Source organism: Ursus arctos, unplaced genomic scaffold (assembly GCF_023065955.2).
Source record: "Ursus arctos isolate Adak ecotype North America unplaced genomic scaffold, UrsArc2.0 scaffold_13, whole genome shotgun sequence".
Lineage (NCBI taxonomy): Eukaryota > Metazoa > Chordata > Mammalia > Carnivora > Ursidae > Ursus > Ursus arctos.
Genome location: NW_026622797.1, coordinates 68,367,305 through 68,389,261, shown reverse-complemented (window position 1 = coordinate 68,389,261; position 21,957 = coordinate 68,367,305). Strand labels below are relative to the sequence as shown.

Genomic DNA, 21,957 nt, shown 5'->3' with positions numbered 1-21,957 from the left:
CAAAAGACAGGATTTCTTTTTGGTAAAATAATTGATTCTTGGGTTAAATCAATGTGTTGATTAATGGATTCTTGTCAGAGAGTGGCCTCTTAGCCCTATTCTTGGCCTGTTACCCTTTTTAACATTTGTGTTAGTGACCTGAAAGAGACATATTTTCCAAATCAAACTTGGGTGAAATACCTAATACGGGTAAGACAACAGAATGAGAGTCCAAAAAAATCTCAATGAGGCTAAAAAATAGGCACAAAGTAAGAAGACAGAAATTAACAGGACAAAGGTTACTGTTCTAGGTTTGGTTCCAAAAACATCAGCTATCCAAAAAAGGAATGGAGTACAAAAAGCTTGGGGATAGTTGTACCTTCCCCTCTTCCCTTCTCTCCCCATCCCCCACTCTAGCATAAAGAAGCCCCACATGGAATTGATGGCACAGCACAAAATCTTAAAACAGAAATACACACTCAGGTGTATTATTAACAAAAGATTCAGATCCAAGAAAGAAAGCGCGTTCTTCTATCCTCCGCAAATCAAGCCTCACCTGCAGCTATGGATCTAGTTTGGGGCACCATACTTAATAAGGCCATGACAAATCCTTCTTGATACATGCCGGGTTGGATAATCTGTGCGAGGAATTTGAAACCAACTCACACGAAGAGTGCTTCAGGGTCTAGGGATATGGTTTGGAGAGGAGTAAACGTAGGAAGGACGAAGATCTTTCAAAAGAGAGAAGGATGAGCAAGAAAGGCCAGAGGCTGTGGCTAGCGGGTTGCTTAGTAACGGAGGAAAGGCGCGCGGCCGGCGCCTCCGCTTGCGCACCTGCAACGCCGGAAAGCGAGCCGCGCGGCCCAAGCGCCGTCGGAAGTGCCGAGCGAGGTGCGACAGGCAGCCGCGCGCGCGTTCCAGCGGCTCCGGGAGCTCAGGTGGCCTTCTGCTCGCCGGTGACGAGCCGTGACGCCTCAATGGTTGCCCGGGCGCGGCTCGGGGGTTCGGAGTCTGGCGGCTACTCTCTTCGACGCACCTCTTGTCAGGAGCGGGCGGCTGCGACTGCGCCTTGGTCGGCCGTCGGGGCCGAGAACCATGAGCCCCGGGGGCGCGGGCTGCTCCAACGGGCTGCTGCTGACGGTCGGCTGGCTGCTCCTGGCGGGCCTCCAGTCCGCGTGTGGGACGAACGTCACCGCCGCCCAGGATCCCGGCTTGGCCCATGAGGGCGAGGGCGAGGGCGAGAATGAGGGCGAGGAGGAGGCCGAGAGCGAGAGCGAGGCTGAGAACGAAGCCCAGTCTGTGCCTGAGGAGGATGGTGAGGGCGGGAGGCTCCTTGACGTGGGCCAGTTGAGGGTAAAGCCCTGCCCTCCGAGGACAATGAGAATTATTAACCCTGTTAACATCTGTAGAGCTCGCTTGCAAACAGCCTCGAATTTATACTTTTTTTCATATGCCTAATGGCTTTGAAGAGAATGTGCTAATTCTCCAAGGCCATAGCAAGAAAAACAAATAAGCACGTACATAGGAGTTGTTACCGAATTACTGTTAAATATTGCTCTGGACAAGAAAAGAGATGCCCTCCCCCCACTTTTTTTTTTTTTTTTTTTTTTTTTTTTTTTTTTTTTTTTTAGGGGTAGGAGTCCGGGAGTAACCTCTCACCAATGGGAATTATTTTGACTCCTTGCAGTTACATGTTTTTCTTTCCCATTGTAGGTTTGTTGTTTTGTTTTGTTTTGTTTTTAAGTTCCAAATTGCTTGAGGTCTTACTCCTTTCCACATTTGCTTTTTAGGTTGGAATTCAAAAGAATTAAGAATGCCCCTCACTGTGACACATCTTAGACCAAAATGCTGACAAAACTGCCCAGAAGCCCCATGTCCGCTTCATGCAGCTCTACCTTGAGCATCTCTGTAGCGTGGTGGTGTAATATTTGTACATTCAACTTCCATCCACAGAGGAATGGTGGAAAACACCTATCAAGGGATCCAACTAGTGGTTTTGTTGGATACCTGTTAACCAAGGGAGAATGAGTCTGTGCTTGGTCCATAAATTTGCCTCATTCTGCTGGCTCATTAAGCAATAAAACCTGACAAGCTATTATACATGTTATATTGGTTAGTAACTCACATGCTGGTAGGTAGAAGGCCAGTTGCTGGTTTGCAGCCATCTAAAGGAGAAATGATTCCCTTTCTCTATAAATGATCCAGCCAAGAGTCTTTTAATGTCCTTGGCAATCTCCTGTCTCCTGTACATGTAGAATAGATGCTGTATTTATCTGCCTTTCTTTTATTTCCTGATGACAGATAGTGACCTTAAGCGATGGAGAGAAATTAAGTATCTGAGGTTAATGGTGGGATGGAGGTTTGCATTGCCTTCATAACATTGCATTACAGGGAACTTGGAGAGGTCCCTGACTTTGGAAATGTGAAAGAGACTAGACAAAATATGTTCTAAAATTTAATAACTGTTGCTTCACAGTTTTAAAAGTAATTGAATTAATTTTAGTATTAAACTGTTCAAAGGATAGTTCTACCTGTAAAATGCTAAATAGAATTTAAGCTAAACCCAGGCAATCAAGTTATAATGCCTTAGATACAAATTAAAATGTGAGCAAGTTACTTATTCTCTCACGGTCTCAGTTTCCTCATCCTTGAACTTTAGGGAGTCTGTGTATTTTTTGGAATTTTATTTGTACGATTTCATGCATAGTTGCTTTTTCCTTGGCACAGTGAGAATTCAGAACTGTAAACAATTGGAGGTGTCTAAGATTGGAAAATTTCCAGAGCCATTATTAAAATTTGACAAAGCCCCTTACCCTCAGTGGACCAGTAAAAACATTCATCACTATTTGCTATCCAATGGCCTTTTTTTTTTAATTTAAAGCATTTTACAAGTAATTTACAAAAGTAAGAATAAGGGTTACTGAAAACAACTAATTTGAAATTTTAATAAGAGTGTAAATATGGAAAACTCCAAACTTTTATTCCATATTTCCTGGTTTTGAAGATGTATATATCCCAAATGGGAAAGATACTTCGAATGCAACTAAATGCTCACTAACCATTAGGCATGAGTCTGGATTGTATCCATCTTTTAAGTACTGATTCCAGATTTCAAGTACATCTCTAATAGATTCTAGTTTATTACTTTGTGCATTGTCAAAACACAATACTTTTGAAAACTGTGAAGCCACATATTTTGTTAATGAGAAGACTACCATGTTATTTGTTCCATAATTGCAAAATGCTTTCATTTTAGGTTTATAAACACCGATCAGAATGATTGGTCCAATTAATTTTATTCATTTCTACATCATCTATTTTCTTTTTAGTCACCTTTGAATACATACCTGCCATCATGATCTTTCCATTTACAAACCTGTTATCAAGTAAATTTTGGTGGATAAACAGCTTTAAAAAAGAAAGAATGTTGTCCACATCTTTTTAGCAAAGCAGTATGGTCCAGCTTCTTTTCACAAAACATTTCAGGATCAAGTCCTTCCTGTTGAAAGACTAACTGGATGAGAATACCATATATCCTTTTCATCCTTAGAAATGTAATATTAATTCATTGATTCTTGAGTTAGAGAAAATTCATCTAGGATATTCATCTAAGTTATCGTCATCTCTCACTCATTTTGCTTATGCAATCAGTTTCACCATCATCAGCATCTAAGGTGCTGCTGTCTATGTTCATCTTCTGATTCATCCAACAATTGTGGAATTTTTTCTCTGTCAATTTTCTTCTCTTTACCTTTAATGGACCAAAAAGAAAAGATAAAAAAAAAAAAGAAAAATTAAAAAATCTCAAACTGTGTCCAATGCAAGCTGAAAATAGACTACCAGAAAGGTGCCTCTAGAGTTCTTTTATATTTTCCTGAAAGATGATGCAATACTTGAGGGAAAGAAATAAGAAAACAAAGGATGATATAATAGCTATGATTTATTTTACAATTGATCATCCTTGTAGGCAGTTCCAAACTTTCTTCCATTTCATTATCTTAGTCTTTTTCTAAAAACACATAGCTGGGAATAATCAATAAGAAATAATAAAATCCATCATTGTAGATGATGAAATAACAAAATGTTTAAAAATATAGGAAAAATTACTAAAATATTATGTTAGATTTACTTATACTCCTCCATACCTTTTTTGCCATTTATATACTCATACCTTTTATAAATCTAAGGGTATACCTATACCTAGACCCTTAGATTTATAGTTATCCTATACCCATATCCTTCCTTAAATTTGTAAAAGGGACCAACAATAGATCTACATAATAATTGCAAAATAAAATGAGTTTCATTTCTTAAAATAAGTTTTATCCTATATAAATATAACTGTATTTTCTCTTTTTCTTTGGAACACCTCTAAGAAAGAATAAAAGTTATGAAATATCAACCTTATATGTCAACTCTTACAAAAGAAATTCAAAAATTAAAATTGGACTCTGATAGTATATACCAACAGTTAAAGTGTACTGTCCAGAATTGAAAAGAACATTCCAGGATCTGGCCAGAACAAAAAAGAGTAGGATCGTTATCTGCATCATTGTGGATGACAGTGGTTTTTATCAGTAAAGTCTAAAACCAAGCAGATTTCTGGGATGGCCTCAGCACAGTCTTGACTGCTATTGAACTTACTATTGAAATCTTCACTCATTTTCACCTGTTCTATCAAATTAAGACAGCTTATCATATTTTGGGGACAGTTACTTTTCAGCTCTATGTGCAAGACTTACTTCTCTAAGGTTTCATTTTGTTAGTCTTATGTAATATTCCATCATGGCATTTTTAGAGCCAGATTTATCTTCAAACATATTTGCTATCCTTTCTAGTTTTTCAGAATCTCTGGATTCAGTCAGCATGATACCAATATTTTCCAGGTCATTAATGAAAATATTAAACAGGACAGAGTCCTGTGACATAATTTCTTACACATTGATACCAACCAATTAGTTAGCATCAGTGGATATTACTGTTTAATGAGTTACACATAAAAGTTTACTGACAATCAGACCATATTTTTCCTTTCTACTCAGGTAAATTTTGACAAATAACACACTGAAGTCCAGATACATGTAATTTCTCTGACCCATCATTATAGGATTCCCATAAAAAATGGAAGTCGTTGAATGACCTAATGGGCACTCAAAGCCAAAAAGGACTTTAGAGATCATCTTATTAACTCCAATCTTTTTCTGAAATTAGGAGAACTTAAGTAACTTTCTCAAAGTAGCATAGGTAGTGAATAGTAGGGCTGATTGATTAATTGATTAATAATATTTTAATGGTTTCTGGAAAGAGGTCATATTTAAAAGTTTAAAAGTATTAACTCATTCTCCTACCTGTGTTTTTTATGTTCAAGATTTGGCTTTTAATTTATATCTCATAATGTGCCAGCACAAAGTATCCAAGCATTTCAAGCAAAAACATCAATTCAAAATTGATCATGATAGTCCAAATAATTTAACAAAGTCAATATTGATTTACTTAACATATATACATCAAGAGCATACTCTGTATTCAGGGAACTGTATTTGGTGCTTGTAAGTGTGGAATAGCAATGTTTATGAAGGTATTCTCTTACAGTAATCAGAACACGAAAAAAATGTGATGTGCACTGAGTGTGAATGAAGTTATGATATCTTAAGCATGTTTATAGCACTAAATAAGTTACAGAAGGTTTTCACATATATTATTTAATTTTTAAAAATACTCTCATTTAATTCTTAATCAAATAAGATAGGTTCTCCCTTCCAAATTTTTGCAGAAGAGCTAACTAGGTCTGACAGTTTACGTAATTTGCTCAAACTCAGCTGATTAGTTGTAGAAGCAGCAATTTGGACTCCAGTTCCATTGTACTTTCCCATGTAATATTGTTAAGTTAGGATACAATGCTTAAAAAAATTCTAACACCTCATGTAATATTTTTTATATTGAGATATGAGTCCTCATCTGCTACGAAGAATTGGTTATATCCTATAGCTGGTGGAAACAATGCCAAACTTCAGAACAATTAGAAACAGAGAAACATGATTTAAAATCAACAATATTTAACTACTCAAATATATGTATATTCCTAAATCATCCTGCTAAATAAATTCTCGGGAATAATTTATCATCTTAACCTAAGAATGCATAGAACCATTCTACAACATAATTTTAATGAACATTTGGTATAAAGACTTATTTTTGGATGTAAATGATGCACTCAAATTTTTTTGAAAAATAGAGAATAGAAAAAAATTGAGCCCCGCAATTGGCAGACTTTTGTTTTGTTTTTCTGACCTATAAAACTTTAACTCACCATGTATTGAGCTGATGAAAAAAATTATTTTTAATTTATGTAAAAGTTTAAATATAGACCTTTGCAAGGTATTTCCTAATTTAATCCATTTCTTTAAAAGTTTAGGCTTCTTTTGATTTAAGCAATAATAGAAGATGGACTAGGAATGACATTGCTTTTCTGATTTAATAAAACTTAAAAACTATCTGCTTCCCGTATGATAAGTGCTTGTATCCCTCATCCTCAAGTAAGAGTTTTTCCCTTTGAGAAGTTTTCATATGATTAAATAATGTATCTTTGCACTTTATGTTTAGTTTCAAATACGACAGTAGTCAAAGAAGTAGAATTTGGGATGTGCACCGTTACATGTGGTAAGTAGCATAGAGCAGATAAATCAACAATATTGTATTTGGGGGGAAGGAAAGGTAAAAACGGGCAATTTTTATTTGTAATTTGTGTACTTTCATTTATCTCTCAAACTATAATTTACACACAAAACTCAAAAGGTAAGATATTTTCAGTGCATAACCTCTTAAGTCTTATTTTAAGCCAGCTCCATATATATATATATACATATGTATATGTATATATATTTGGCATAAATTGCCTTCACCAAGTAAAACTTTATCTCACAGATGTTCAGAAGATGAAAGATGTGATGCATCTAACAGATGTCTTCCCACACACTGTGTGGCAAATCAACAAATTTGCCTATTTGTAATAGTCTATTCTAAATTCTACGTTTCTTCAATTCATATGTTATGTCTTGGAGAAAAGAGGTATTAGCTTTGGGGGGAAGATAATATTCAAAAACTATTACTTCTTTGTATCATTCCATGAACAGAAATTGGACACAAAATCCCTTACACGGGGGTGAGATTAAGGCTGCATATACTATAATAGACCAGTGTTTCTCAAACTTAAGTGTTCACCCTAAGCGCCTGCAGGGCTTGTTAAAACGCAGACTGCTGGACCTACCCCAGAGTTACTAACTCACTGGGCCTTTGGAGGAGCCTAAGAATTTGTATTTCTAAACAAGTTCACAAATAAAGCTGATGCTGCTGGTTAGAAGACCATCTTTTGACAACCACTATAGACTAGCATGCTGATAAGACAGTAGATAATTCACAATAAAATTAAGTTTATTCTAAATAGAACTGCCTGGAAAAAAAAAAGGCTAGTGAAGGGAGGGAAAGAGAAAAACCAAATGGTAAGAAGACAGAAAATCCATGCAGACCTATAGCAGAATGATTTTTTTAAAAAATTACACTTGAATTATTTATAATTGAGTTAACGTATTTTTATTGTGGCAAAACAAACCTAACATAAAATTTACTACTTTAACCATTTTTAAATGTACAACTAGGTGACATTAAACATGTTCACATTGTTGTGCAGCCATTACCACCATCAATCTCCAGAACTTTTTCGTTAGCCTGAAGTGAAAACTCCGTACCCATTAAACACAACTCTCTGCTCTCCCCTCCCCACAGCCCCTGACAATCACTGTTCTACTTTCTGTCCCTTAAGATAATTTTAAGCCCATGTTTTACTTTAACTTCTTAGTGCGTCAGAGTCACAAATCAGAGGAATACATATAATAAACTTGTGAATATTCATTTGTAATTTACATCTTTCTTTTGCTGCCTTGAGAAATTTCACAGGTAGAGAATTATTTTTATGGCAATTCTAGTAATTTTTGTTGTATTATTCTATTATTTAAAGATGTGTTTCAGAAATTACATATTTATTCATTCATCACATGATTTTTTGAATTTTGCCTACTATGTGCCAGGCACTGTTATAAGTGCTAGAACAAAGCAGAAGAAACTCCTTGCCTTCAAGGGGTGTATATAGGGGCAAAGAAAAAAATAATATTAAAACTGGTCTCATAGAACAAGTTTGGAAGTTTTTCTATTTTTTGAAACAGCTTCAGTAGAATAGGTATTATTTATTCTTTAAACGTTTGGTAGAATTCCCTTGGGAAGCCATCTGGCCCTGGACTCTTATTTTTTGGGAGGTTTTTGATTACTACTTCAGTTTGCTTGCTGGTTATGGTCTGTTCAGATTGTCTGTTTCTTCCTGTTTCAGTCTTGGTAGTTTACAAGTTTCCAGGAATGCGTCCATTTCTTCGAGATTGCTTACTTTGTTGCATATAGTTGCTGGTAATAATTTCTAATAATTGTTTCTATTTCCTTGGTGTTAGTCATGATCTCTCCCCTTTCATTCATGATTTTATTAATTTGGGTCCTTCCCCTTTTCTTTTGGAAAAGTCTGGACAGAGGTTTATTGATCTTATTAATTCTTTCAAAGAACCAGATTCTAGTTTTGTTGATCTGTTCTACTGTTTTTCTGATTTCTATTTCTTTGATTTCTGCTCTAATCTTTATTATTTCTCTTCTCCTGCTTGGTTTAGGCCTTATTTGATGTTCTTTCTCCAGGTCCTTTAGATGTAAGTTTAGCTTGTGCATTTGGGATTTTTCTAATTTTTTGAGAGAGGCTTGGCTGGCTATGTATTTCCCTCTTAGGACCACCTTTGCAGTATCCCATAGGTTTTGGACTGACGTGTTTTCATTCACATTAGTTTCAATGAATTGTTTAAGTTGTTCTTTAATTTCCTGGTTGACCCAATCATTCTTTAGCAGTATGCTTTTTAACTCCCAAGTGTTTGCGTTCCTTCCAAAAAGGATTATTCACCATGAGCAGGTAGGATTTATTCCTGGCATGCAAGGGTGGTTCAACATTTGGAAATCAATCAACGTGATAGAGCACATTAAGAAAGGAAAGACAAGAACCATATGATCCTCTCAATTGATGCAGAAAAAGCATTTAACAAAGTACAGCATCCTTTCCTGATTAAAACTCTTCAAAGTATAGGGATAGAGGGAACATACTTCAATACCATAAAAGCCATTTATGAAAAGCCCACAGTGAATATCATTCTCAATGGGGACAACTGAGAGCTTTTCCCTTAAGGTCAGGAACACAATAGGGATGCCCGCTCTTACCATTATTGTTCAGCATAGTACTAGAAGTCTTAGCCTCAGCAATCAGACAACAAAAAGAAATAAAAGGCATTCAAACTGGCAAAGAAGAAGTCTAACTCTCTCTTTGCAGATGACATGATACTTTATGTGGAAAACCCAAAAGACTCCACTCCCAAGTTACTAGAGCTCATACAGCAATTCAACAATGTGGCAAGATACAAAATCAATGCACAGAAATCAGTTGCATTTTATACACTAACAATGTAACTGAAGAAAGAGAAATAAACGAATTGATTCCATTTACAATAGCACCAAAAACCATAAGATACCTAGGAATAAACCTAACCTAAGAGGTAAGGGATCTATATTCCAGAAACTACAGAACACTTATGAAAGAAATGGAGGATGACACAAAGAGATGGAAAAACATTCCATGCTCATGGATTGGAAGAATAAACATTGTTAAAATGTCTGTGCTGCCCAGAGCAATCTACTTTTAATGCAATCCCTATCAAAATACCATTGACATTTTTTACAGAGCTGGAACAAATCTAAAATTTGTACAAAACTAGAAAAGACCCTGAATTACCAGGTTATTGTTAAAAAAGAAAACCAAAGCTGAGGGCATCACAATTCTGGACTTCACACTCTATTACAAAGCTATAATCATCAAGACAGCATGGTATTGGCACAAAAACAGTCACATAGATTGATGGAACAGAATAGAGAGCCCAGAAATGGACCCTCAACTCTATGGTCAACTAATCTTCAACAAAGCAGGAAAGAATGTCCAATGGAAAAAAAGAGTCTCTTCAATAAATGGTACTGGGAAAACTGGATAGCCACATGCAGAAGAATGTAACTGGACCATTCTCTTACACCATACACAAAGATAAAACTCAAAATGGATGAAAGACCTGAATGTGAGACAGGAATCCATCAAAATCCTAGAGGAGAGCATAGGCAGTAACCTCTTCAACATTGGCCACAGCAACTTCTTTGAAGACATGTCTCTAAAGACAAGGAAAACAAAGCAAAAATGAGCTTTTGGGACTTCACCAAGATAAAACCTTTTGCATAGCAAAGGAAACAGTCAATAAAACTAAGAGGCAACCCAGGAATGGGCAAGATATTTGCAAATGACATTTCAGATAAAGGACTGGTATCCAAGATCTATAAAGAACTTATCAAACGCAACACCCCAAAAACAAATAATCTAGTCAAGAAATGGGCAGAAGACATGAACAGACACTTCTCCAAAGAAGACATACAAATGGCTAATAGACACATGAAAAAATGTTCAACATCATTAGCCATCAGGGAAATACAAATAAAAACCACAATGAGATACCACCTTACATCAGTAAGAATGGCACAAATTAACAAGACAGGAAACAACAAATGTGGGCAAGGATGTGGAGAAAGGAGAACCCTTTTACACTGTTGGTGGGAATGCAAGCTGATGCAGCCACTCTGGAAAATGAGATGGAGATTCCTCAAGAAGTATAGAGCTATCCTATGACTTAGCAATTGCACTAGTGGGTATTTACACCAAAGATACAGATTAGTGAAAAGAAAGGGCACATGCACCCTGATGTTCATAGCAGCAAGGTCCACAATAGCTAAACTGTGGAAGGAGCTCAGATGTCTTTCAACAGATGAATGGATAAAGAAGATGTGGTTTGTATATACAATGGAATATTACTCAGCCATCGGGAAGGATGAATACCTACCATTTGCATTGACATGGAGAAAACTGGAAGGGATTGTGCTAAGTGAAATAAGTCAAGCAGAGAAAGACAATTATCATATGGTTTCACTCATATGTGGAACATAAGGAATAGCACAGAGGACCACAGGGGAAGGGAGGGAAAACTGAATGGGAAGAAATCAGAGAGGGAGACAAACCATGAGAGACACTTGACTCTGAGAAACAAACTGAGGGTTACAGAAGGGAGGTGGGTGGGGGGATGGAGTAAGCAGGTGATAGGTATTAGGGAGGGCATGTGTTGTGATGAGCACTGGGTGTTATACGCAACTGATAAATCATTGAACACTACCTCAAAAACTAATGATGTACTTGCTGTATGTTGGCTAACTGAACATAATAAAAACAAAAACATAATATTAAAACATGTAATATGTCAGGTGGTGATAAATTCTAAGGAGAAAGATATCTTAAAAGGCAACATTTTACATCTAAAATATTTTAAAATACTTACAAATATTTTCAGTTTATAACAACGATTTAGAGGAACAAAAGCACTTTGGTGAAAATTGTATTGAACTCTCAAAACGATATTTTAGCAGTCAAAAAGTTTTCATTTTCTGGAATACCCAGGCAGATTTTTAGTGTTACTTCGACTTACAGAAAATCTCACACCTATACACATCATCACAATGAACTGTATTTGGCCAAATAAATTCATAAATAAAGTTGCTTGGAAAATATTTATGCATTTCAGAAGAAGGCTGTGCATCTAGAGAGGTACCTTTTATAAATCCAACAGAGCTCTACTGCAGCCATTCTTAGGCATCTCTTTTAATCAAAAGAGATCTTTCTTCAAAAAGTACACTTACGATGAACACTGAGTAATATATAGAATTGCTGAATCAATATATCACACACCTGAAGCTAGTATAACACTGTATGTTAACTATGCTGGAATTAAAATTGAGAAATTAAAATGAAAAGAGATATTTCCTCTTCCAACCTTTCATCTCCTTATCGCATGTAGAGTCCTCTCCCTTGCTACTCAAAGTTTGGTCCACAGACCAGCTGCATCAGCATCGCCTGGGAGCTTGTTAGAAATGCAGAATCTCAGAACCTACTCCAGACCTACTGAATCAGAATTTACCTCTTAATAAGATTTCCAGGTGATTGTATGCACTCTAAAGTTTGAGAAGCACTGTTTTAAGTCATCTCTAGACTTCAACTCTCCCTTGCTGTTGAGAATGGCTTTATGATTAACATCTTCAGGGACTGAAAGAGGGAATCTGGTAGACAAGGAAATCAAGAGGGACTGTTCCTTAGCCTGTGGCTACACAGTCTTATCACAGGTCACTTACCATAGGACATGTTTCACATGATGGAACATTTTATCATGTTCCTCAATTCTGGTGATGAAAAGCAAACCTAATGGAGGTCTGAGATCTGTTAGTAAAGACTTGATTTCTTTTTGTAAAAAAGTGCGGTAAATCTCAAGAGAGTGTCTTGTTAGAAATTGAGATTTGGTCATTAATAGTTTGTCCTCCTATATTTAATACAGAGAATTTACTAATCTAAATATTAAAAAGCATCATTTATGTTTTAAAATGTGATTTTTGGAATGTCCTCCAGAGCTCCAAAACCACTTCTAAAACTTCCATGGCCAGACAAATTTGGGAGACCCTGTGTCCTACTATATTTCATCAAATCTAAGACTTTTGTCAGCTATGAGAAGCATATGTTATGCACCTCTATAAAGGAAAAATGCTGCCAATTTGGCACATGCTGTCAATTTTAAGATAAATTCTGATTTCAAAGATGTTAAAATGTAAAAATTTTACATCTTAGATCTATGAAACTTTACACACAATAGCTCATTAATTTACTATCATGTTAAAAAAAAAGTTCCAACAAAATTCTGTAATAAAGAGGAGACTTTTAATTTTATTTAATGTATAATTTTCAGATGTGTATAATTTTGGAATCCTTTTTTCTTATGTTAACAACTAGAGGAACTAGTGTTTATGTAACTCACTTTGGGAAATGCTATTTTATGAAATAATTCAAAATGAGGGGCATAAATATATTCTAACCGTTATCACTCTGAATTTAGGAATTTAACTTCTGAAATTAGGAGAAAAGCCTCAAAAAAGACCTAGATGGAAAAGTAAAGAAAGTGGAATGAATTTTTCTTAACGTTTGCTGATTTCTTTTACCAAAGGTGTTGGTATTAGAGAAGTTATACTAACAAATGGATGCCCTGGAGGTGAATCCAAGTGTATTGTACGCGTGGAAGAATGTCGTGGACCAGTAGATTGTGGCTGTGAGTTGAACTCTGTATTGGAGGGAGATGGAGGGGAAGAGTTTACTCTGGGGAAATAGGCTTAACCTCAAGTTGCCATGGGTGGAAGGAATTGATCAATTGATATACTGAAAGGAAATTATAATAAAACTTAAAATTCCACTTCTCTAGACAGTTATAGCTCCGAGTACCTTTCTGCCTTTGCTTTACATTTGTCTAAAATTTAACATATATTCTCAATAATACACTGGAAACTTATTACACTCAGGGTCTGTGGTCAAGGCTGTCCTATAGTGAAACACTTTTGACACTTTGGTAATGACAATTTATCAGTAAATTGGCAAACTTTAAATTGGAAACTTTGAAAACTGTTCTATATCATATTACACTACTTTGAGATTTCATCATCTCTAGTGGGGGTTCTCTAACCAGTAAATTGAAAGTCACTAGCAGATCTCAAAGTTTAATCTAAAACATCACTAAATTGATTGCCCTTGCTATTTATTCTGCTGAAGGAACACACAGCTATGGTATTTCCCAGCTGCTTCTTTGGTGACTTTACATTGCATCCATTACTCCTCTCTGCTCTTCTACTCTCATACCCTCAATAATAATTTTGAGAACTTCCAACATATAATTGATTTTAAAACCGAAACTGGCTCTTAAAAGTAGCCTTTGTATAAAGCTATTTATAATGCCTAATGGTATCAATGTATTTAATTTTTCATATTTTTAGGGGGTAGACCAGTTTCAGAAAGTCTTGAAAGTGTTAGACTGGCATGTATTCATACATCTCCTGTAAATCGTTTCAAATATATTTGGAAACTTCTAAGGCCAGACCAAGTAAGTAATAAACATATGTAATGTGGTGCTTTCTATGAGTGATAAAATTTGTTTCCCAGGGCTTGGCGGCTATCAGAAAACTCTCTTTAGAAGCAGTTTGCATAAATGTGAAGTTAAAAATCTTACAACTTTGTCATTATTGAGATTTTAATTGAATTGAATTTTAATGCAATAATAATTACATTATTAAGTGGAGCTAAAACTTTACATATGTCTTGGGGTCAGCTATTATCAGAACTTAAAAACATCCCTTTTATATAAAGTAATCTATTTTGGAAGCAAAGCTTTCATTTGTATGTATGGGAATTGTATGATGGTAATAGTAGCTAACATTAATGGAGGACTTATTAAATATCAGACATACATCAAGCGCTACAGTTTCTTTCTCCCACATAACAATCTATAAGGTAATCCTTATCATTATACCCACTTTAGAGATAAGCAACTGAGAAGCATAGAGTACCTTGTCCTGGGTCACACAGGCAAAAGTGGTAGGGTTAGAACTTGATGTCTGGATTGTCTGACTCTAAAATCCATGTGCATAATTTATTATTGTCCTAGACTGAGAGACAATGACTATTATTTTGTTATGGGAAATAAATTGTTTCCTGATCTTAAATTTACATGAAGAATGTTGGTACTTTTTGTTTTCCTTTTAAATAGCAACCCATTATCCTTGCAAATGATTCAGCAGTCCTGGAAGTACGCAGGGAAGTTCATCCCTTGGTTTTTGAGTGTATCACCTTGGATAATAATGAAATAATAGCATCTGTTAAATTCACAGTCTATACAACAAGTGGTAAGTGCCCAGTAATGTTTCGGTTTGCTTATATCAAACTTTAAAAAGCATCAAAATCATCTGGAGGGCTCATTGAAACAGATTGAAAGCCCCACTCCCAGAGTTTCTAATTCAGTAGATCTAGGGTGGGGCCGACATAATAGTTTGCATTTCTTTTTTTTTCCCTATTTAAACTTTATTTCTTGTCTTTTTTTATACATATTTATTTTTTTTATTATGGTATGTTAGTCATCATACAGTACAATATTAGTTTTTGATGTAGTGTTCCATGATTCATTGTTTGCCTATAACACCCAGTGCACCATGCAATATATGCCCTCCTTAATACCCATCACCACGCTAGCCCCCCCCCCCAACCCTAAGATTGTTTCCCAGAGTCCATAGTCTCTTGTGGTTAATAGTTTGCATTTCTAACAAGTTCCCAGGTGTTGCTGGTTCGGAGACAACCTTTAGAAAACCACTGGTTTGTATCATTTAGACTTCCTACAAGGTAGTGCTAATTTCTTTTTCACAAAATAGAGTCAGATGTGTTTCACTTTGGGAAACGGTGCATTCCTGAAGCATCGCCAAAGAACAGTCCTCTAACTCGAATTACATGCTCTTACTTCTATCACAAAAGTGAAAATGGATACCGGAATCCTCATGTGTGCTTATAAATTTTTTGATACGATAAAATAATAAAATTAAGAAACAGTATGTCAAAGCATGTTTCTTCAAAAATTATTCATTTGAAGAAAATATTTTTTGATGAAATAATACTGCAGTCCTTAATATATGTCACAAAAGACAAATCTTGTCCTGAATGTAATTTTACATGTTAGAAACTGTGCTCTGGGAAACAAACCGAGGGCTTCAGAGGGGAGGGGGGTGGGGGATTGGGATAGGCCGGTGATGGATATTAAGGAGGGCATGTATTGCATGGTACACTGGGTGTTATACGCAAATAATGAATTATGGAACATTGCATCAAAAACTAGGGATATACTGTATGGTGACTAATATAACAAAATAAAAATTATAAAAAAAAAGAAACTGTGCTTCCCTTGCAAAATAGATCCATGTGCATGTCCTTTCAGTTTAGACTATGATGTCTAATATATCCAATTATTTTTTTGTTCATTTTGCTCTTAACCATTTTATTATGGTTGTCATTATTGTTGAGGATATGAGGGGGTTTGGTCACAAGTTCTTTTGAGAAACCAATCAAGGCTCTGGAGGCTTTTCCCAGAAAAATACCCGCATAAACAAATATGCCAAAAGCTACCTGATATTTTAAGAGAATTCATGGATTCTTTCTCTCAATCCCAAGTAAAGAACTTATGCTATAGTTTAGAGATACCATACAGCATAACACTGTTTATTAAAATGGAAATAAGCTAAAGTGTTTCAGGGATGACTTTTAAAAATAAACTATAAGTTTCTTTAATGTCTTTACTGTCTTTAAAAAAAAACATTTATGGTGAAAGCTAATAATCTGACTCTAATGCTGAGATATCAAGTGTTATTAAAAGGATAATTTCAATAAACTGCTAAAAAAGGCAAGAAAGGAACAAACCTCATGAAACTAAAAAATAGCTCATTGAGTACTAGTTCAGGGTATTAAAAGTTTTGGGGGACCATTCTCAGGTTTCGTCCCCACAGCCTAGTCCTTGTTAGGACCATAGCTCTTCCTGTGATTAGAAATCTTTTTTAAAATTTTTATTTTATTTTATTTAAATTCAGTTAATTAATATATAGTGTATTATTAGTCTCAGAGGTAGTGTTGAGTGATGCATCAGTTGTATATAACACCCGGTGCTCATTACATCACATGGCTCCTTAATGCCCATCACCCAGTTACTCCCTTCCTGCCACCCCCGCCCCTCCAGCAACCCTTAGTTTGTTTCAGAAGTCAATATGCACTTGATAGTGTGTAAGCTAAGGGCTAGAACACAGATCCTGAAATGTTAGCCCTTAAGTGAGACAAAGTTGATGTCTCTCTTGTAGCAGTCCAAGGCTGGCGGGTTAGCTCTGCCTTCTCAGTACATGATCTGGTTAAATGACAAAATGTTTTTAGAACACTTTGGTATCAATTAGTTTCTTTTAAAAATAACAATTGGGAATACCACTGTGACAAACCCTTTTGGCTGTTTGGATATCAAACAAATATTTTGTCTATAAATGTCAACACAATATGGCACCAGCTTGAACAATACACAAGTGAAATATCTTTAGGGTAAATATGGTTTAGTTAATGAAAATTTCCCATCCATCCCCTATACATCAGATTTTTCACTTCCACAATAGTTGTCTTTATAGTTAGGCATTGTTATGGATTGAATTGTGTCTCCCTTCTCAAGTTCTAACTCCCAGAACCTCAGAATGTGACTGTGTTTGGAAACAGGATCACTGCAGATGTAATTTGTTCAGTTAAGATAAGGTCATACATACTAGAATAGAGTGGGCCTTTAATTCACTATGACTGGTGTCCTTATAAGAGGGAAATTTGGACACAAATACAGAATGAGAGAGAAGAGAAAGTCATGTGAAGACACAAAGACACACAGGGAGCAGATAGCCATGTGAAAACAGAGGCAGAGATTGGAGTTACATTGCCATAAGCCAGGGAACATCTGGGGCCACCAGAAATAGGAAGAAGAAAGGAAGGACCGCCCCCAGAGGCTTTGGAGCGAGCATGGCCTTACCAATACCTTGCATTCAGACTTTCAGCCTCTAGAACCATGAGACAATAAATTTGTTGTTTTTAAGTTATCCAGTTTGTGGTACTCTGTTATCATGGCCCTAGAAAACGAATGCAAACATAAGCTTAGTTTTTCTAAGAAGTGAGAACATCAAAATTTAGTGTATTTTTCATTAAGAAATTTCAATAGGAAATGCAGCCTATTTTTTTAGATATAAAAGTAATCTAGATATAAAAATAATCCTTGCAAGAAGACTACCCTTGAAATAAAGTAAAATCTTTATACCTCTCACTCTTTATCCTCTCTTGGCTAGTATTGCAGGGTAGTGCATAAATGGAAAGGAATTTGGCATTTCTTCTTCTCAGGTTTTAATCCTAAAAGGTGTCTTTCATTTGAGCTTTAAAAATCTCACTGCTTCTGTAAATCTAAAATTATCAAAAACAAAAAGATTTTAAAAAATCCAACAGTGTTGGAATATAATTAAGATGTGATTTCTCCGTCACACTTGGAACTATTTAGAGTTTACGTCACTGGAATTACTAAGGAAAATGAAAAATTGTACTCCATGGTGTTTAAAGAGTAGGACGAAAATCCAGACAGATAAGCAGTTGAGATTGCCCATACAGGAAACTACTTCTGATAGAGTGGTACTTACAAAAATTAAAATACTACAATATACAAAATATAGTTGCACAAATCATTAAACGGCCCTGAACATTGGTTTACTTATCTGTGTAATTCAGTAGTTGCACGTGGTGATCTCTCTGTCCTTTTCCACACAAATTCTTTATGATCTTATGATTTGGGGGACTGGGAAGAACCACAAAAAGCTATATAATTGGTAAAGTAAGTAATATTTGATGTAAATTGGCTTTTCACCAATTTACAATGTAGCAATGTTATAATACATACAGTAGACTGGCTTTGTCTCTTTGATCGTCTTGTTTGCAGGAAGAGCAGAAAGGTATGAGAGAGAATGTCTAATTTAAAAGTGTGGTGCGGATATTTGCATAAAAAATAAACTTCAAACCGTACCTCACAACATATGTAAAAATGAGAGAGATGTCATAATCCTAAATGTAAAAACTAAAAAGAGCTTTAAAATGGAAACATAGGGGAAAATCTGAATGATTACTGGAGTAGGCAAGGGTATCTTAGTTATGACTCAGAAAACAATCACCATAAAAGGGAACATTGATAAATCAGCCTTCATCAAAATTAAAAACTTTAGCTCATTAAAATAAATCATTAGAAAAATGAATAGGCAAGCCAAAACCTGAGAGAAAATAATTCACAAAACATGTATAACCAGTAAAATCAGTTTGGGCAAAGATCTTTTTTTTTTTTAATCTGTGTAGCTGTATCTAGTATGAATGCATAATTTGTTGACATTTTTTAAATATTAAATACAATTTTTGGATATCACCACACCTGACTTCCCATTCTTTTTTTTAAAAATTTTATTATGTTATGTTAGTCATCATACAGTACATCATTTATTTTTGATGTAGTGTTCCATGATTCATTGTTTGCATATAACACCCAGGGCTTCATGCAATTTGTGCCCTCCTTAATACCCATCACTGGCCTATCCCAATCCCCCCTTCCCCTCCCCTCTGAAGCCCTCAGTTTGTTTCCCAGAGTCCATAGTCTCTCGTGGTTCATTCCCCCTTCTTCCCCCCCCCTTCATTCTTCCCTTCCTTCTACTGATCTCCCTGCTATTTCTTATGTTCCATAAATGAGAGAAATCATATGATAATTGTCTTTCTCTGCTTGACTTATTTCACTTAGCATAATCTCCTCCAGTCCCATCCATGTTGCTGCAAATGTTGGGTAATCATTCTTTCTGATGGCTATTATTCCATTGTATAATATGGACCACATCTTCTTTATCCATTCGTCTGTTGAAGGGCATCTGGGCTCCTTCCACAGTTTAGCTATTGTGGACAATGCTGCTATGAACATTGGAGTGCATATGGCCCTTCTCTTCACTACGTCTGTATCTTTGGGGTAAATACCTAGTAATGCAATTGCTGGGTCATAGGGTAGCTCTGTTTTTAACTTTTTGAGGGACATCCACACTGTTTTCCAGAGTGGCTGTACCAACTTGCATTCCCACCGACAGTGTAAGAGGGTTCAGTTGGGGCAAAGATCTTAACAGTTTCTTGGAAAATTAAGTGTACCTCTACCTTATGACCTAGCAGTTCCACTCTTAGGTATTTATCCAAGAGAAGTGAAAATGTATGTTTGCAGATGACCTGCATAAAAATATTCATAACAGTTTATTTATAATAGCTTAAAGCTGCAGCAGCCTAGATGTCCCATCAGTAGAAGAATGAATAAACAAATTGGAATACTAGTCATTAACAAAAAGGAAAAACTATTGTTACATGCAACAGTATGGGTGAATTTTTTAAAACAGGCTGAGTAAAAAAGCCTCACATGAAGGAATACATAGTGTATGTTTCCATTCCTATAAAGTTCTAAAGTAGGCAGAACTAATCTGTGGTGGAAAAGAAAATCAGTAGAGTAGCTGCCTCTGGAGGATGGGTCAGGAATTAGCTGTGAGGGGCTCAAGGGAGTTGATGGGTTATAGCAATATTCTGTGTCTTCATAGGGTTTGAATTATATATGTGTGTTTGCATTTGTCAAAACTAAATAAATGTACATTTAATATCTTTGTGCAATTCATTGTAAATTTTACCTCAAAATAAAAAATATAAACAAGTATTGAACTTGTTTGATATGCCTGTTGAAGATTTTTATGGGAAGTGTGCAAACATTAGCAATTTATGTTGAAATGCATTGAAAAAATAAGATGGATCAATGAATTTGTAGAAGGATGGAGAAATGGATAGTAAAATGTTGATGGTAGTATCTAGCTGGTGGGAATACAGGATGTTCATTGTTAAATTCTTCTGACTTTTCTGCATGTTTGAAAAGGACATTTCAAAGGTCACAAGCAAGTTTACTAATAACTTTCTTTCCACTAATTCTTTGTGTTTTTTTAGAGTTGTTTTTTAGATATAGTTTCATGTAGATATATCTCTTTTTTTTCCAGTAGTAATAATCATCAGGTGTGTGTTTTTTCTCTAGAATTGCAAATGAAAAGATCAAGCCGACCAGACACTGATGCAGTCTTAGTTTTTGTGCTGACCATAGGAGTTATTATCTGTATATTCGTGATCTTTATACTGATCTTCATAATTATAAACTGGTAGGTGAAGGGCTGAGCTGAGTCATCACCCTTGCTTGATGTCCTCCTTCTCGTCCCCCCTTCTTGTTTGATGAACCCAAAGCCCTGCCCGTGATGCCTCCCATATGCGTCTTGAAACAGTCTAATACCTTGTATACCTCCTGCAACTATTCTACTTCAGGTTACCTGAGCTCACAACTTGCTTCCCGTCACAAGAGAGATTTAAAGCAATTTTTATAATTTTACATAGTAATTGCTTTAAAAAGAGTGTTTTGAATGAATATGTGTATTGTTCAGTTGTAGTTCTCACAACTCTAAAACTTGGTTAGTGTAACCTACTCTAATTCGTTTTTTAAAAGAATATTTCTAATACTTACATGAGTTTACACCCCTGGAACAGTCTGCAGACTCATCTACTATCATAAATGTAGCAGATACACCACAAACTAAAAATAGATTGTGACTAAGGAGGCACTTCTAATTATAGAAAATTATATATATCTATTTAGTTTTGGTTTTCAGTTCTTGACGGGTTTTTGTTTTGTTTTTGCTTCTTCAGGGGGGCAGTCAAGTCTTTCTGGGGAGAAAAAGCCTCAACAACTGAGATACAGTCTGAGCTCAGTTCAACGAGATACAAAGATTCAACTTCTCTTGATCAATCACCAACAGAAATACCTGGAAATGAAGATGATGCTTTAAGTGAATGGAATGAATGACATATGGATGATATATAAGAAACCAAAGGAGAGGAGAGCATATCAGATTCATTACTATAAAAATAAAATATACGGTGAAATACTTTAATAAGATTGCAAGTGATTTCCCACAGTCTGAAGGTAATGTAATATGAGAAGGGGCTGTTTTAATCAGTGTATCTTTGTGATGGTATTATAGAAAATTATCTTAATTTGTTTCAACATTTGCCATTTCAGATAATTACTTGGTAACATTTATGAGAGGTACACACACACACACACACACACACACACACTATTCTAAACACATTTTTGATCAGTTCAGTCACTTCTAAGGTGATTTGCCTGTTTTGTCCCAAATAAGAAAAATGTAAAATAGAAGATGCCTTGCATATTAGACCTTCTCTATTCTGGGAGGACTGGGTTGAACAACTAAAACAAATCATACTTTAAGAATTCCTGCAGGGCATGTGACATA

General features: G+C 35.7%; 1 protein-coding gene across 1 annotated transcript; it reads left to right on the top strand.

Annotated features, from left to right (window-relative positions):
* Nucleotides 1–1,074: 1,074 nt before the first annotated feature.
* SPACA1 (sperm acrosome associated 1) lies at nt 1,075–21,500 on the top strand. The gene is made up of 7 exons (XM_026511595.1): nt 1,075–1,294; nt 6,583–6,639; nt 13,185–13,286; nt 14,002–14,108; nt 14,772–14,907; nt 20,685–20,805; nt 21,344–21,500. Exons 1-7 carry the CDS (start codon nt 1,075–1,077, stop codon nt 21,498–21,500), a joined length of 900 nt encoding a protein of 299 aa, XP_026367380.1.
* Nucleotides 21,501–21,957: the final 457 nt, after the last annotated feature.

Coding starts and splice junctions, on each gene's coding strand:
- SPACA1 (XM_026511595.1), top strand. CDS start 1,075: ATGAGCCCCGGGGGCGCGGGCTGCTCCAACGGGCTGCTGCTGACGGTC. Junction 1,295..6,582: donor GTCTGTGCCTGAGGAGGATG/GTGAGGGCGGGA, acceptor CTTTATGTTTAG/TTTCAAATACGACAGTAGTC. Junction 13,287..14,001: donor TGGACCAGTAGATTGTGGCT/GTGAGTTGAACT, acceptor TCATATTTTTAG/GGGGTAGACCAGTTTCAGAA.